We start from the raw sequence: 19,162 nt of genomic DNA, 5'->3' as shown, positions 1-19,162 counted from the left end.
TAAATTTCTTTTGTGGTTTCTTTCTTTTTAGTTTTACATTCTTGTATTTGTTAATTTTTCATTTTGTTCAGTTTCCAGTTCTAATTTTCCTGTAATTGGGTGTAAGCCCGTTGAAAAATAAAGATTATTATTATTATTAAGATTATTATTATAAATTAAGCAAACTTTCAACGGAGTGAAAGTGTTGTTCTGTTGATAATAATAAATAATTTGCACAATGAAAAGGCAAAATGCGCACATACTTTACACAAAATAACAGATTTTATAACATAAAACTGAAAAGATTGGAAAATAAAAATTAGATTATACCAGTGGCGGCTCGTGAAGTTTTCTTCAGAGGAGGCTCAAATTTGAAAACCAATACTTTTTATATCCTTCATTATCTGAATAATTTTTTTGTCATGCTCACGAAAAGAACACTATAGATAAACTATTGCATCGATTAGTCTTTTCAAAATTGCCCTATTTTCACCAACTTTCTCGTTATAGTTCTCAATATCCCTCTTATGAGCGGAATCTAAAGTAGTAGAAGAAAATATGTGTTCCTGTGATTTTTCATGCCTTTACACTGCACATGAGACTGACTTATTTTCGTTGCTCATTCTCGTTAAGTATAAGTAATATTAATATGCCGATAATACCAGCTGTTTTTAACGATCAGAAATAAAACGCAAATAAATGATATAAAAAACACCTTAGGCTTTACGTAGGTACTAAAGCCTAAACACCATTCACCACTGAATAGGGAGCACGCGAAACCACCTCAATGTTTTTCCAATTTACACTCGATCGCGCGAGTTAATAAGAAAGAGATAAAATAATCCGTGCGACTTGATCTGAAAAGAGATGCACTAGCCGGATGCTAGCGGCCTGAAGCGGCACCCCGATGAACATTTTAGCCAATGCAGTGCTGAATGACTATGCGTCAAGGTTGCGGTCTCAATAGTAAGATGCATTCTCGGCGGAGGCTAGCTTCTACGGCTGAAGCCAAACGCGGAGTGGTGTGAATTATGATTTAAGGGCGCAAATATAATTTTTTTCGATATTTTAACCTGATATATGATGAAAGTAAATTAAATCAAACAAAATATTCTGAATAGTAACAAATGTCTATAAAAATACAAATTCTTTCATCGAAAAAATTAGAGGAAGCTCAGCTCCAAAAAACAGAGGAGGCTCAGCCTCCCCTGCCTCCTCTGAGGAGCCGCCACTGGATTATACATTATTGCATGTTTATGGAAAATAAAGGAAGAAAATTATTTAAGTTACTAACTTTTTAGTAAGTTTGAAAATGTCATTCGCTATGAACAATTTTTAAAGTGGAGTCCACCTCGGAAACACTAATAAGCGTGAAGTTTTGTGAGCAACCCGCAACACTAACGATAACCGAACTTTCCATTGTAACGAAGGTCGCTTCGGAAGAAACAGATACTGCCCGGATCGGTCTAGGACAATTCGGCGCGGCCGACTTGGCGCGGCCAACTTGGCGCGGCCGACTTGGCGCGAGACATTTTGGCGCAAGGACACTTTGGCGCAGGGACACTTTGGCGCAAGCCATCTTGGCGCGAGCCATCTTGGCGCGAATGAACTTGCATCAAGAAAAATAGATATAAATATACAAAAATTGCACCCGTTGTTAGCATAACTTAATTTTTATAGTCTCCAACGCGGGAGGGGTAATGTCGACTTTTTAATGGACACACGGGCGCTTCGCGCCCTGCACCCCATTATAAACATACTCCTAAACGTGGAACTTCTTGCTCTGTGGATCATTTAGTTATTGGAATTTGTGCGAATGAAAATGTGTATTTGGTTGCCTACACTCAGCATAAATAACAGGGTGCCAACCAAAGTACGAACAATAAATATTTTTTATATTATATACCGACGTACTCGCGCCAAGATGGCTCGCGCCAAGATGGCTTGCGCCAAAGTGTCCCTGCGCCAAGTTGGCTTTGCGCCAAAATAGCTCGCGCCAAGTCGGCCGCGCCAAGTTGGTCGCGCCAAGTCGGCCGCGCCAAATAGTCCCATTCCGGCCCGGATTATTTTGACATTTGTGTGGCTGAAACCACTGACGGATCTGTGGAAACTCCCATGAAATTTACCACAATTGCAGGATGAAGATGATCGTTGACTTATCACCAAAGAGAGAAGTCAAGGACGAACCACCAGTTGCAAGAGAAAATAATGTTTCGACAACCAACACGCCAGTGTTACCAACAGAAACATTAAATAGTAATAAATTCAAAAACAATTTCTGTGATAACCAAAACGTACAAAACGACAACCCACCAAATGACCTGTAAGTTCTGTATAAATGTTTTATTTGTTTTATTTGTATTTTTCTAGAAAAAGCAGTGACTGTGGTAGTGTCACTCTGCCTAAATATTAGAAGCTAAAACCGAAATGACAAGTCTAAGCCATGAAAAACCTGAAAGAGTACAATCTGTTATGGTTGCAAATACAGGAAAACTTGAACAACAAGTGACACATCATAACGAACAAAACCCGCATTTTTCGTGTAATGATTCGAAGTCTGTGGAGAAAAATGAAGAAATTGAAATTTATGATTGCGAAGACTGCAAGGTAAAGAAGCCAAAAGGAGCTAGTAAATCTTCTTATGACTCCATTAATAACGTTTAAGTTATAAACGATGAAGATGAAAATAAAAACGAAGAAAGTTCATGCAACGACAACCAAAACAAACAAGATGACATACTCGGGATAGTTGATTTAACCGAAGAACTCTCAGTGATGTAAAAGGTGAAGAAATTTCTACATCAGGCATTGAAGATAAAGACGTCTCGAGTCAATTAAGCAGTTTTTAAAAAGAATGATATCAAATCTAAAATGGAAGTGTGGCGGGACAATAATACGTAGTAGTAAGCGAGGAAAGATAAGCTCCTCCGTAGTCTAGTAGTGAGGGCACCCGCCCGGCAAGCGGTAAACGTACGGTTCGATTCCCACCGGAGAAGCTTACCTACAGAAAAAAAATCAGAAGATATTGTACGTTTCTGGCAAATTAAGGAACTTTTCAACACAATGCTTTCGAAAAAATCCAGCTACTGAATTAACTCAAAGTCTTGATCTGTTGATAATAAATAGTTTACACGATTAAAAGGTAAAATATGCACGTACTTTACACAAAAAACAGATTTTATACGATAAAATTTAAGAAATTGGAAAATAAAAATTAGATTATACATTGTTTCCATGTTTACGGAAAATAAAAAAAGAAAACTTGGGCAGCAAGTGCCACATCCTAACGAACAAAGTCCGTCTTTTTCGTGTAATGATTCGAAGTCTGTTTAGAAAAAGGAAGAAATTGAAATATATGATTGTGAAAACTGGAAGGAAAAGAAGCCAAAAAAAGCTAGTAAATCTCCTTATTATTATTATTAAGACCCACCACTGACCCGGAAATGACCGGCATTCAGGCAAGACTTCTATCATTACGGGTACTAAGACCAAGTAATGATATGCATTGATTAGATTAACAGAACAACTTTCGAGATTCTAGAATTACAGCATACAAATTAGTCTGCTATTATTCTCTAATCTCACCCCATCCCCAAAAGTCCAGCGTAACTACCGACCATTTATCCGCGCATCACATGAAAAGTGACCTACACTACTCTGACCTACTGGTGCTAATCTAATCTGACTGACATGATCAGACTGTTCAAGAAACTTACGAACAATATGACATGTTCCTAACAAAACAGCTTTTTGAATTTTGACAATTATTGAATCATTCAAATGCAAAGACTTTAAATTCTCAACTAAGCTATTTGGAACTACACCTACATTAGAGATAACTAGGGGTAGAATTGAAATTTTTTTTAAGATTCAACATGGATTTCATTTCTATCGATAATTGTAGATATTTTGAAATCTTGGTGTCGTATGTTTGAATAATGTTGTTTGTGTTAGGAATAGCAATGTCAATGAGAATGGCTTCGTTCGTGTGTTTTTTGATAAGTATGATGTCTGGTCTGTTAGCTGTAATGTTTAAGTCTGTAAGTATTGTGCGATCCCAGTATAATTTGTATTTGTTATTTTCAAGGAATGGAGACGGAATGTAAGTGTAATAGGGTGTCGTATCTTCGATTAAGTTCATAAGTGTTGCTAATTCTTTGTGAATGATTTTGGCTGCGTTCTCGTGTCTAGCTTTGTAATCAGTTTGTGCTAGGATGCTGCAAGAAGAGATTATGTGCTGGATCGTTTCAGGTTTTGCTTTGCATAGGCGACAGCAGTCGTTTTTTATGTTCGGATCTTTGATGATGTATTTTCTATAATTCTTGGTATTGATTACTTGGTCTTGAATAGCAAACACAAATCCTTCTGTTTCGGCATACAAACTTGATTTTTTTAACCAAATCAATGACATCTTCTTATTGACATGATTTTCTTCTAAGTCTTTGTAGAATTTTCCATGTAGTTGTTTTTGTTTTAGCACACTTATTATTTTATCTATTGTGTGGGGGGTGTGGATTTCTTCGGTGTTCGACAGATTTAAGGGTGTGTATTTCAAATCTGCTCTTGTGATGGTGCGAAACATTTCATTTCTTTCCGCTCGTTTCAAGAAATACTTCTTCAAATCTGAGATTTGTCTCTGATATAAGTTTTCTAAGTTCTGGAAACCCCTTCCTCCATTCTGTCTTGGTAATGAGAATCTTTCAATCGACGATTTTGGGTGATGCCTTCTATACTGTGTGAAGATTTTCCTTGTTGCGATGTTTAAATTTTCAAGATCAGTTTTGGACCATTTAATGACTCCAAAAGAATATGTTAGCAGTGGAACGCAGAATGTATTTACTGCTTTCATTAAATTTTTTCCATTTAACTGTGTCTTCGATATTAATTTTAATCTCGCTACGTATTGATCTTTCAACTGTGTTTTCGTTTTGGTATGATTGATGTGGGAGGATTGACAGAAACCCAGATATTTGTATGTATCGTTTCGTTCTTGGGCTTCAATTGTTTCCTTATTCTGTGTTATATGTGGTACTTGGTGAAACACGCCTTTTCTGATTGCTTGGGTCTTACATTTCTCAATACCAAAGGACATACCAATATCACCGGAAAATTGTTCAGTCAGATTTAATAGGTTTGTTAACTGATTTTGTGTACTTGCATATATTTTTATGTCATCCATATACAGCAAGTGACTTATTCTGTTTTCTCTTTGTTTGTTAATTCTTATATTGAACCCATAATTGCAGCTGTTCAGGATATCGGAGAGGGGATTTATTGCTAAGCAGAACCATAGCGGGCTAAAAGAATCGCCTTGAAAAATTCCTCTTCGGATCATTATTGGATCTGACTGAATTGTTTGTTCATTTAAGGTTATTTGGAGGGTGGTCTTCCAAAATTCCATGGAACATTTGAGAAAAGTGCAGATTTTAGTATCAATCTTGTATAATTCCAGAATTTTGCATAGCCAGGAATGAGGGACAGAATCGTAAGCTTTCTTATAATCAATAAAAGCAGTATATATGTTTCGGTTTTCTTTTCTAGCTTGTTCACAGATGATGGAATCTATGATTAATTGCTCTTTGCAGCCAAAGGATCCTTTAATACATCCTTTCTGTTCTTCATTAATGATGTCAGAGTTAAAACAGTGTTGATATATTTTTTGTGTAATGCATGAGGTTAATATTTTATAGATTGTCGGTAAACATGTGATAGGTCTGTATTTTGATGGATTTTTTGTGTCGTTATCTTTAGGTTTTAAGTATGTTACACCATGACATAAGAATGTTGGAAAAGAGGATGGGTCAAGAAGGAACTGATTTAAGTGATGTAGTAAATGAATATGTACACAATTTAATTTTTTTATCCAAAAATTATGGATTTTGTCTGGTCCTGGTGATTTCCAGTTGTGTGTCTTATTGATGGTATTTATTAATTCGGCAAGTGTTATCTGATGATCATTCATTGGTGTAACTGTGGATAGTTTATTATATATATGAGGAATCCATTTGGCAGATTGGTTAAATTCAAATTCTTGAGACCAAAGTTTTGACCAAAATGTTGTTACATCTTGTGAACTTGGTAGTTCACCGGATAATTGAGTTTTGCTTGAATTAGTTAAATGTTGATAGAATAGTTTTTCGTTGTTTAAAAATTTAGTGTTATGAATTTTTCTGAGATGTGATTGTTTGTATCTTTTAAGTCTTTTGCTATATAAGGAAAGCTTTTGTAATAGTGTATCTTTAATTTCGGATAGTGTTGTGTTGTACTCATCGTAATCAGTTTGATGAAAATTATTGTTGGTCAGTATCGAATGCATACATGTCATGATGTGTGGTGTTTTAACTCCTCTAAGGTACTGTGTTATTTGACCCAGTTGTTTTCTAATGTTATTAATTTTATAATTTAACCGTGTTTCCCAATGAGGGGTGGAGGGTATGCGATTGTTGTTTGTATTTATTATGTTATCTTTACATGTGTTAATTTGAATACAAGTTAAAGCTGCACAGTAGATAATTGTATGAAGTTTTTCAAAAGAGATCGAGTTTGTGAGATATTTTGGTAAAATGAAGGAGTTCATTATTTCTACAATTGCCAGAAACTTTTTAGAATAACACTGGCGGGGAAGTGATTGTCTATCATTTGGTTTTAATTTAGAACATGTTTCGAAAGTTAATTTAAATTGGTCTTCAATTTCATTTTGGAAATTAATGTGAAATTTAAAATTTTTGTTTACAGTTTTGATTAATGTGTCTTCTGTGTTGTAGTACGTGTTTTGTAGATTATCTGTGATGTTAATTTGGTTTTGGATTGTTCTTGATGAATTGTTAAGTGATTTGTCAGTTAATGTGTTGGTAATTTGTGTTACGGTTGTGATCTTATTTTGAGGTGTTTTGTTTAATAAATCTTTAGTAAATCTGTCAGTTCGTGTCTCTGGTGTATTTAATATACTACTATTACTATTTTGTGGTATAATTGGGATCTTATTTTGAGATGTTGTTTTTGACAAATTGGTGACAGATGTGTCAGTCAGTAATGTATTTGGTACTGTGTTGTTGATATCTTCAGGAAGTGGATTAATGGTTTTAGAAAGTTCATTTTTTAATTGTTATTATTATTATTATTAAGATTATTATTATTGGTTATGTTGGCCAACAGGTGTGAACCCAATTACAGACCAACAATAAAATTGCAAACATAATCAACAGCTAATTAATTACTGCTTTACTCAGATAAGAATAGTTAAGCAATTCAAACGCAGGTATAATATTAAATTTATCTATTGTATGCAAAAAACAAAGGGACAGGTAGAAAGAGAAATGGGAGAGCCAGAAAGAGGAGAAATATTATTATTTTTATCTAAATATATCAAAGGAATTCTGAAGTAGGTTATATTGATTACACATCTCATAAATAGGAGAGTATTTTTCTATATTAAGACGAGGTGTTCGCAGATAAAAACAGGGGTGAGAACGAGCAGACGATCTAGGAACGAAGAACGATAATTTGCTGAGAAGATCAGAACAGTCAATATCAAAATTTATTAACTTTTTAAGAAAGATTAACAAAGCCTTTATTCGTCTTGTATTCAGATCCTCCAACTCAAATCTTGAAAGAAGTGCCGAATGAGGAGATCCTCTGGCTGGGTAAACACCATCCTCCCTATATGCCAAGTATTTTAGAAAACGACGCTGAACTTTTCCACTGCCTGGATATGACATTGTGTAAACTGTGACCATACTATACTAGCATACTCCAGCTTCGATCGAACATAAGCAAAATATAAAACTCGCATGCAACCAATGTCCTTAAAATTCCTGCTGCATCTAATAATAAAGCCTAGTGACTTTAGGGCTTTTGAACACATGTTGCTAATATGATTCTCAAATGTCAATTTGGAATTAAAGAAGACTCCTAAATCATAATGTGTCTCCACTCTGGTTATAAGTGAATTGCTTAAGCTATAATTAGGTAAACATTATTTGCATGCTTTTATTAGTGATGGACAAGATTTTGCATTTACTGTAATTTACAGGAAGGAAATGGGAAGAACTATAGCTTAGAAAAATATCAAGATCATTCTGCAAAATAATACAATCTTCAACTGATGTAATTTGTCTGTAAATTTTTAAGTCATCAGCATAAATTAAAACATTTGACTTAATGTTCTTAACGATATCATTGATGTATATGACAAACAACAGAGGTCCCAATACTGAGCCTTGAGGCACACCAGAGGGTACAACAGTAATTATCGACTCATGACCTTGATATTTGACACGCTGTAATCTACTACACAAATAAGAACCAATTAGCTTAATGAGAGAATCAGAAAAGCCAAAGTTACACAATTTTGCTAACAGGATATTATGATTAAGTTTGTCAAAAGCTTTAGAATAATCGGTGTAAACTACATCAACCTGAAGTTTTGCATCAAGTTGGTCAGCTGCAAACTGCGTAAAAGCACACAAATTTGTAACAGTAGACCGGCCAATGACAAATCCATGCTGAGAATCACTAATTAAACTGCGAATATTGAAAAAGAAAGATTTATGCAACACCGTTTCAAAGATCTTGGAGAAGTTACATATCAAAGATATAGGTCTGTAATTTTCCACAGCAGTTCGTTCGCCACATTTAAATACGGGAGAAATTATGGACAATTTCCATACATCAGGGAAAGTGCACGTCTTTAAGATTAGATTAAATAATATGGAAAGAGGATAAGCCAACACAGCTGCACAATCTGACAATAAGAAAGCAGGAATATTGTCATGACCCGATGTATTATTCGCTTTTATTTGCTTAAGAGCACAAAGGACCTCGGATTCAGAAATAGATGTTAAGTTGAAACTTGTGTTTGAAGCTCCGTCAAGAAAACTATCAATATTATCAATATTACAAGTATTATAGTTGCTAGAAAAATGTTCTGCAAAGGCATTAACGATGTCAACAGGTTTTGTTAATAACTTATCAGAGTACATGATCTGCGAAGGAATGGCATTAGAACTATTTAAATTATTAACGTAAGACCAAAACCTGCGAGGTTCAAACTTGATTTTAGCTTCAAGATTAGATGTGTAGTTGACAAAAGCAGCTTTTATATCCCGTTTAAGTTCAGATCTAACTCGTTTAAAACGACTATATGTTCCCACACTTTTCCTTAATCTGAAATTACGAAGCAGCCTCCATTTAAGTTTTAAATTGCTGATGATTGCAGCCGTGAACCAAGGAGGAAAAGATGATTTCCGTAAGCGATGGGTTTTCGGAACATGCAATTCAAGTGCCATGTTAATCTGATCATAAAAAAGAGAGCAAGCCTGATTGACATCATTAATGTTATTAAGGAACTCCCAATTGGAATCTGTCAAATATTTATATAAACCAGGATAATCAGCTCTTCGAAAATTCCACTGTTTATGAGCAGATCTATTATTATTTATGGATTTCTGTCTTGGTTTCTGCCGCTTTATAGTGATCAAAAGGGATGGGTGATGAAGATCCTCATTAACCAGAGAATCAGAAGCCTTTTCAACTAAACAGTGGAATCCTGAAATCACTAAATCGAGACACCGCCCATTAGCATTGATGATATTGTTAAACTGTCGGTAATCACAAAAATACAAAAAGTTATATAAAGATGACAGAGGACTATTACCGGTTACAAAACCAGATGAACTGTATTGATAATTAGAAATATTAAAATCCCCAATTAGGAGAACTCGCTGATTATATAATTCAGTTGTGGCAGAGATTAAATGAAATAACAATTCATATTCCTCGACATTGGCTTTAGGTTGTGTGTAAATTACGAAAATATAGATAGTGAAACTGGCTGCAGAACATTTGACACAAATTAAATCCGTGAATTGCAACGATCCAAATCCTCGAGACTGTAAATCTATCTGAGATACTGTATATTCACAAGTAGCAGCTAACAGGACGCCTCCCCCTTTTGAAACATTCATTTTTTCAAAGTTCCTATCAGATCTAATAACTTGGAAATGATCTGGACAAAATTCAGAGTCAAAAATCGAAGAGCTAAGCCAAGTCTCCGTAATGCAGACAAAATCAAAATCACAACAAATCATTGAATTACGTAGGTCTGCCAGTTTGGAATTTAAACCTCTAGCATTTTGATAGTAAACTAGAATATTAGGAGAGCGAGTATGAGAAGAAGAATATACAGATACTGATCGTGTAGAAGAAGTCAAGGAAGCGTTGATGTTAATGTGTGAAGCTAAGCTTTCCCAGGAAGAACTTACATCCTGATTTGTTGTGAAGAAGAACGGTACATCCTCGGATAATATGGAAGTTGATTGCTATGCCGATAGTCGAAAAAGATCTTGTTTTATTTTGTTGATGGCCGTGTTATATGCATGACAACTATCGCGGTCCCATGCAGCATGATCGGTATTAATAAGCTCAGAAGTACCAGTACCTTTTATGTTTTTACAATTAATACAGCAAAGAGTCTCTGCTTTACACTCACTTAACTCATGCTTATCAGTACAACGAGGACAACATAAATTATTTTTGCAGTATTTAGACGAATGATTGAAACCATTGCACTTAAAACAGCGGGAAATATCGATACCACAAAAAATTGAACAGCTATTTAAACCAATTAAGCAATGACCAATGCTAACCGCTTTTTTATAAGTGGGAATATCTACTTCGATAACTGCTTGGAAGCGATCAGACTTATTTTTTACAGGAGAGTATTTTAATAACTTGTATTCGTTACTGTTATCAAAGATAAATTCATTCTGTTTAGTCAAATAATTTATAACACTGTCTTTATCGACATCATCAGATAAACCAGCTATTCTAATTCGAGGACGCAGCGTTTTAATTTCGCGAATATCATAGGCAGAAGAAAGTTTATTTTTCGCTAATTGTGTAAATCGCTTAACATCATCACAACCTAGTAGCACACAACCATCTTTAAGGTTCTTCACTTTACCAATGTTAACCGAAGATTCAACAGGGTCCACGCTAGTCATAATATCAGACTTAGTTTTGTTAACTGTTTGAGTCTTATCCTTTGGTTTGATAATAACAGTTTGCTGAGAATTTTTAGCGATAGCCTCAGCATAAGACGTTTTAGTGGTCACATCAATAGGTGTTAAATTATTTTCAGTAACTGGACGAGAATGTGAATCTTTGGTTAATTTTACGACTTCATTGCGTAGTTGAGAATTCTCCAAGCATAGATTACGAATTTCTGTTTGTAAAATATCAATTTTATCCACGAAAGGCTGCAATTCACTTTTAACAATGCCTGCCACTAATTCTCTAAACTGGTCAGTGGAGAGGTACCAACCTTGCCTATCCAAAGAAACTGTATTACCAGATTTAATGCAAACTCCAGAGATCACACCAGGTTTCGATTTACAAGATGTACAACAAAAGCTAGTAAGGAGTCCTGCATCCTGCATATTATCAAATGCAGTATCTGATACACCAGCGCATGAAACGTGATAATTATGGGAACAATCTTTGCAGGAGATGTAATTATCCGTACGTCCAATTGTACGCAAACATTTATGACACTTGACCGCCATTAGGTGATAATTTGCAAATAGCCAAATATAAAGCAACAACTAGAAAAATAAAGAAAACACCGCCTCCACAAGGGAGGCAGTGAAAAACACAAATCAGCGCCTATCTACTATGCAGAATGTAAAAACAAGTGATTAAAAATATACTACTAGGTCACTGCAGATAATAAACCTGACAATTTTCGCTAATTTACCACAAACCCTTTAACTTATGGATGCACTAATCCCCCAAGAGGATCAGACCTTTCATTCTTGTACAATGAACCAAAAATTCAGAATAGTTTCACTGAAAAATGACGCCGTTAATAAAGTTTACGTTATCAACAATAAAGATGATGAAAGTCCATGTAACGACAATCGAAACAAACAATATCTATAACCTTCTCGGAACAGTTGATTTAATCGAAGAACCCTCAGATGTTTATAGAGGATGAACAAGTTTCTACGTCATGCATTGAAGATTAAGACATCTCGAGTCAATCCAACTTGACACAGATTCAAAGTGCTAGAAGAGCGTTCAGAGAAATTCCTCAAAATCAGGTTGCCACATTAGCAATAATTGAGTTAGCCGAAGACCCCATAGATGCAGAAAATAAGAAAATTCCCAATGTAACAGTATCCAACTCAAACACTGAAGACACAGGTAACTCAAGTCAATCTAACTGTTCGTCTGCAGAAATATTTTCATCTAAAAAAGGAGATAAGGCACCAAAGTCCAATGTACCTCAGGATCAGAACGCGAAATTGTCGCTAGAGATAACCCGAAGAAAAAACAAGAAGTACACAATGTTGTTTCTGACTGTACAGATTCCTTGACATTGCAGAGTGAGACATATTTAGGTTAGTTAGAAAGTCAGAACTGGACAATCGGGGAAGTGGTAGCCGAATCCGGCCCATCAATTATTATTGATAATATTGATAATACTGATAGTAGTGAATAATTATTAAAATTTTTGCTTTGGACATAGTACTTAGTAATATTTAGAGAAGAATAGTTTCTGATTAAGATATTTTCCAAAATAAATGTTACCTATAACCTTTACCTATTTACTTACTTAAATCAAAAAACTTTAATTAAGTACATGTTGACTGAGCATACAGTGCGTTTTAAGAAAAGTGTATGTAATGTGGAACTTGTTCAACAGATGGCGCTGATTGAAGAAGACAGAATTTTACAATGGAAAAAATGGAACAAAATAAGCAGCTAAAACAATTACTGCTTGTCCTCAATAAAGGATTGTTCTCGTTGGTAACGATTAAACTGAGAATATAACAAGGTGATTTTTTAGTCTCGTTTTCAAAACAAACACAACATATTTATAAAGCTCAAAAAGCGTTCAGCAGCTTGGGATCTAAGTTTAAACACTTAGATATTTTCGCATTCTGTGCATTTCCATATTAGGCCTGGATGACAATAATGATAAGCAGAACAATTTAAATAATGTGAACTTGAGCATTTCTTAAGAAAGCCAAGTTTTTTGCCGCACTATAAATTTTTCAAATTATTTCAATACTTTAAAGACAAATAAATACGTTATCGCAAAACTCTGAAAAACTTTCCTCGATTGAGGGACAGCGAAGCGCCTAAAAACAAGGTCGGCCGGTGGTCTTATCTTCCCCAAAAAATACGACGATAATTTACAGAAAGCAAGTGGAGAAATTAAATAAAAAAAAAAAAACTCACCCAATGGACGGACAAAATGCAGCTAGAATGGACCTATGTCACCACACCCACAGAACAAGACGCTTTTCGTAAAATTTTCGCGCACGAAACCAGAGAAATAGGGAAAAACCGGCAACACGATGTGAACACGATGCAGATTCATCTGTTATACTTCTAATCAACTAATCCCTTATGGAAAAACTGTTTGAGCGCTATCTGGACAGAGTTTTTGCCGTCTCTGAAGTACAATCAAACTTTTTCAACTTTTCGCATGTTTCATGTGAATTTTTCTATTACAAAATTTTGTAATGACGTTATCAGTGAGATCTAGTAAAAAGAAGCTTGTGTCGTAGCAGCTGCTAGTATGATACCTAATAGAATGTTAAAAAAAAATACCCTTGCATTATATAGTGGAAGTCGAGATCGGACTACTTTTCAAATTTCATTAAAATAAGTTCGTTATTAATGGAGATACTACAATCTGAAACTGCGTAGTTTTTGTTGCAAGTGATTGATAGAGCTAAGTTCTGTAATTCATTAATCATTACCATTTAACTAACGATTATTATAACCAGTGCAGAGAATACTTATTTAGATTTTTTTTTTGTACAGCATATCTTTTGCCAAAATCGGTCGTAACAGGTACTAGACTCACCCACCCACCATTTTTTTTAGAGGGTGCCTTATTTGCCAAAATCTGTCTTATCTTACCAGGTACTAGCCCCGCCCACCCACCTTCTCTTTTCTTAGAGGGTATGTTATTTGCCAAAATCAGTTTTATCTTAGCAGGTATTTTTATTTTTAATATAATGAAACATTTTGTGGAAGTTAAGCTTTACAGATGTGTATGATCTGGACGTAATTTGCTTACGCCAAATTACGGACGAAGATAGAGATGGTGTAGAATTTTTTTAGGACTTAATCTCCAACTGAAAATTTTGGCGAATTTTGAGATGTTCAATAATTATGAAATTTCAAACCAGGTTTTGATTTTTTACTGTCAACAATTTTTAACTAAATACAGTGTGCCATTTGAGGTCCACAACAACAAACAGTTTGCAAGATCTATAAAATTTTGAGAATATTGGAAAAATTAAATTAAAAATTATACGTATTTATGACACATCTTTTCACACTTATTTTGTTTAGAGAAACCAGAAATCTTATTTTTTAGCTCCGGCAACTTCAAGATCTCAACATTTAAGAAAATATAAATATAAATATATAATATAGCTGAAAAATTTGAATATACAACAAATCGCAGATTGCATAATTATTTAATTTTTTTGTAAATAATGAGCTTTTGTTTGTGAAAATTTCATGTAAAGGAAATTTATTTTGTTGTAGACGACACATTAAGAAATGGGTGGGTGGGTGGGTGGGGCAGTTTTTTATTCGTCTAGAATTTTTTAGCACCTGATCTCCAACTTTAAAAAGGAAAGTTGGAATCCCCGAAACAGTTTCACATTCTTAAAAAAAAGATATTTGGGGCCCCCGACAAGGTTTCACATTCTTAAAAAAGATATTTGGAGCCCTCGACAAAGTTTTAGATTTCTAAAAAATTGGTCCAAGGTTACTTCGATTTCCCTCGCCCTTGAAGTACAGTCTAACGAATTCCGCTTCTTTGAAAAAATATAAAAAATGTTTGTTTTCTGATAACCTTTATACAAGTCCTCTAGAATATATGGATACGGTTAAATATCTTGAGAACCAATTGTACATACATAGCACTTAAAATTAGGTACAGGGGTACACGAAGTTGTGCTCTAATTATTATTATTCGTCACTCAAACACAAATTAGGAAGTTAAAGAATTGAAAAATAGAGAAATCAAAAAGTCAAAAAGCAAAGTCGAAAAATCACAAATTTAAAAAATCGAAAATTTGAAAAATCAAAAACCTGAAAAATCGAACAATTGAAGAACAGAAAAACTCAAAGATCGAAATTTTGGGAACTTGAGAAATTGGAAATCTGGAAATTCTAAAACTTCAAATTTGAAAAATTAAAAAATATTGAAGAACTGAAAAATCAAAAAATCTAAAATTTAAAACATTGAAAAATTAAAATATCGTAAAATTGAAAAATGGAGAAATCTAAACACTTAAAAATCAAAAAAAATAAAATTTGAAATGACTAAAATTTATAAATCGAAAAACTGAAAAATCGACAAATAGAGAAATCGAAACTCGAAAATTAATAAAATTGGAAAATTGAAAAATCGAATAATACAAAAATTGAAAAGCCGAAAAGTAAAAAAAGTGGATGCAGATTTATAACTTTGTATTATGTATTAGATGCGTAGTATAATAAATAACTAATTGTGTTGCATTTCTTTCTAGATAGAGTTGTCTTTGATATCACCTCTCAGAAGTGAATATTTCCAACCTTCACAGGTTCTTTCTAGTAATATTTTCTGCAGTTTTAATTTTATTTAGAATGAAATTTCTTACTAGGAACTCACTGATGTCTCAATTTTTCAACAATTGATATTTTAACTTTTCCATATTTAAAATTTTAAGTTTCTCAATTTCTCTAGTTTTCAGTTCTTTTATATTTCACTTAACAATTTTCGATTTTCCAATTTTTTTAACTTTTCGTTTGTTCAATTATCCGATTGTTCAATTTCTCGAATTTTAAATTTTCCAATTTTTATGTTTTTGGGTTTTTCATGTTTGGATTTCTCGCTTTTACAATTTTTCTATATTTGAATTTTTCCATGTTTTAAATTTTAGATTTTTCGATTTCTCGATTTTCCCGTTCTTTAATATTTCTATTTTTCAGGTTTTAAATTTTGCTATCTAGGTTTTCCGATTTTTTAAATTTTTAGCTTTTTCGATTTTTAGATTTCCAGATTTTTCAACATTACCAGTTTTGGGAACTTTTCAATTTCTGTTTTTTTTTTAATTTTTCGGTTTTTAAAATTTTTGATTCTGGGATAATTCAGTTTTTCGATCAGTGAGAGGTTTATTGTCGCGTTATTGCTAGAAGTTTCCGCAATATTAATATTATACAATGCATGGAAAATAAATAACTACCAAAATTGTGACTAAAAATATTTAAAAATCAATACAAAATAGAACAGAATGCTTCTAAAACACAAAAATAACTGCACTTTCCCGCAGAAATTCTAAAGGCTTAGAGTCGACATTGGTCTGAGCGCGCTCCGGTCTGTGGATCAAACAAGTTCTCGGGCGATGATTTATTGCGGAAAAAATATTTCTCGGGTTATTCATCCCAAAAAGTAATTAGTTTTTATTGTCAAAACGCTGGTGACGGTAAACTCTTGTGTTTATGACGTCACTTTTATTTTTTAAACTTGGCTTAGTGATAACATTGTTAGTTCTGATTTAAATTTAAACAACTATAATATTTTTAGGGCTCATCGAAATGTAAATGACAGGTCTAAATATTAGTTTGTCTGATATTTTCGATGAAATTTCTAAATTGAAATCTTCGTGTATCCCAGGTCCTGACGGTGTCTCAAGTATTCTTATAAAAAACTTTTGCAACACCTTTGAGGGATGGTATTTTCCCTAAAATGTGGAAGAACAGCTACATTATTCCCAATTTTAAATTTGGTAAACATAACGTATATAGTTTTTTTTGTAAACAGTTATAAAGATCTAAGTTCAACTCGTTAACGTTTAATTAATGACTGTATAACCAGTGTAGACAATAATTAGACCATTGTACAAGTATAAGGTTACAATCAAGCAGAAGTATACATTTATAATAAATTAATAAAAAAACACCCTGTTTGCGTCAAAACATTCTAGCTGAGTCACTCCAGAGGTTGATATAAATGCAATTTTGTGAAAATCAATTTACTACCTATTACACAGCCACCTCAAAAGAACACGAACAGTCGTTGAAGATGACAACAATTAATACAATCAATATGCAGCCACAGGACGAAAAGGTAATGTAACCACCAAACTAAAATAAACTTTTTTTAACCAATTTTTGATTGCAGATATTAGCTCGACCTATCGAACATATCGTACTAGCGGGACCAGAAGATCGCAACATTTTTAAACAAATTATTATTTCTTTTAATACTTGGGTTAAGTGTCCACCAGACGCACTGAAAATCTGTGTCGATGTTGGAAATCGAATACAAGATATCTTTCTTGTGTAAGTTTAGTGGTGTTTAAAGATTAGTTTACACTTTTCTGTTGTACCTACTCCTTGCAGACTAGATGATATCGAGGATGGGACGACACTTCGCCGAGGATTTCCAGCTGCACATCTGGTTTATGGAATTCCTGTAACCGTCCATGCTGCGGTGTATAACACATTTCGGTTAATGCAAAAATTGTTCAGCTATGCAGAAAATAGGGAGGTAATTTTATTAATATTCCTTTTAAGGAATAACTGCAATTTTTCTTATTTAGGACACCGTTCTTGATGATTTTATTATGTTGGGTATCAGATTCTTCACTGGACAAGGACTAGAAATCCGTCATAGAGACATTCATCAGTGTCCTACTTTTGACGATTACGCTGTTCTAGTTCGTGCCAGTGAGTTAACTTATTTTCTACTCTGCAGGTGTTTGGCTCTTGTTGTAGAAAATACCGATGCCATCATATGGGGAGTCCGGTGCTTAAAATTATGTGCTAAGAACGAGGAAATCGAGTTTGGTACAGACCTTTATGACAAAATAGGCCAATTTGTGCAGATATATGGCGACTATATTAATTTGCACAACCCTAAGGTAACGAAACAAATTAGAGATGTTAATGGGTTTTGACCAGTTTGTTAGTACGCAGCAGTTCGTGTCTTTTGTGATGATCTTGATGAAGGAAAATTCAGCTTTCCTATAATTCATGCCATTCAAAGTTATCCAAACGATCATCGTCTTCTGGGTATCATGGACACAACGTCACGTTTTATTCTCTTAATTTTGTCTTTTAGATATGTTAAAAAAGAGACCACTGGATATGGAAAGTAAGAAACTTTTCGTTGACATAATGGAGGGTTTTGGAAGCTTCGAGTATACACGAAAGGTGATGGAAGAGTTGAAAAATGGAATTTTGGCTGACGTAGACAAAATGAATCTCAGAAAAAATTCGTGTTTGGAAAGACTTCTTCAAGATGTATTCGACAATTTAGAAACGGAAATTTATTACGACGGTTGTGACTAAAATAACGTTCGGCGATGGTTTATTAAAATAAAATTGCCTGTATAACGAGAATGTTTTAATTTTTACTTCCCGACTCTCCACTTTTGCAATTTCTCGACCTATCATGACCCCTAGAGGACGAAAAAATAGGTCTCCCGTTTCTGTCTGTCTGTCCGTCTGTCCGTCTGTATATCCGTCTGGCTGCCGTCCCGGATTTTTATTATACAGATAATCTCCGAAAGTACTGGTCCGACTGTTGTCAAATTTTGTATTTATATTAGGTATATCATGTAAATGGTAAAACGCTAACCAAAATTTATCTAATCATCCCCACCACTAATGTGATGACGTCACTTCAATATTGTACATAGTGAATGGATTTTAAATTGAAATTGTATCAAATAACATAGTCTTACATGTGTAGTTTATGACTCCGAATTGAGATTTTACCCGAAACGTTCAGATTTTTGGAAAAAAAAATCAAAATTAGGAAACACATTTTGACATTTAATTTGGAATCTTCAAAACCGAATGCTTTGAAATCTTGGAGATGGTATACAGTTATGATAAGTAGAGAGCGGATTTCTAGGTTTGTGAAAAATGTAAGAACTTCAAAACTTTTTTATATCTGTAACTATGATACAATTTGGAGTCATTTGACACATTTTTTTTATGCTTGTTTGCTTTTTTTTCAATTTTATGCATATTAAAACTTATATGCTTATTTAATGCTTTTTTCGACGAATATGAGTTTTAATGCATATTTTGTTCAAATGCCGGCCTTGTCGGGATGACAAATACTTGTTAGTTACCCGTATCGTATCGTATGCATTTT

At 33.9% G+C, this 19,162-nt stretch overlaps 1 protein-coding gene across 1 annotated transcript; it reads left to right on the top strand.

The window, feature by feature from the left end:
• The first annotated feature begins 11,833 nt into the window (after positions 1 to 11,833).
• Positions 11,834 to 18,348, top strand: LOC135138441 (geranylgeranyl pyrophosphate synthase-like). Its single transcript, XM_064068413.1, has 9 exons — positions 11,834 to 11,887; positions 12,036 to 12,183; positions 17,046 to 17,122; positions 17,177 to 17,337; positions 17,398 to 17,545; positions 17,598 to 17,724; positions 17,773 to 17,918; positions 17,967 to 18,069; positions 18,119 to 18,348. The coding sequence occupies exons 1-9, from the start codon at positions 11,834 to 11,836 to the stop codon at positions 18,346 to 18,348; spliced, it is 1,194 nt and encodes a 397-aa protein (XP_063924483.1).
• The last annotated feature ends 814 nt before the right edge of the window (positions 18,349 to 19,162 follow it).

This window comes from Zophobas morio, unplaced genomic scaffold, assembly GCF_036711695.1.
Source record: "Zophobas morio isolate AGI-343-1 ecotype UQ-CSIRO unplaced genomic scaffold, CSIRO_AGI_Zmor_V1 ptg000030l, whole genome shotgun sequence".
Taxonomy (NCBI): Eukaryota; Metazoa; Arthropoda; class Insecta; order Coleoptera; family Tenebrionidae; genus Zophobas; species Zophobas morio.
The sequence above is the reverse complement of the archived record's forward strand: the minus strand, read 5'-3'. Positions and strand labels throughout refer to the sequence as shown.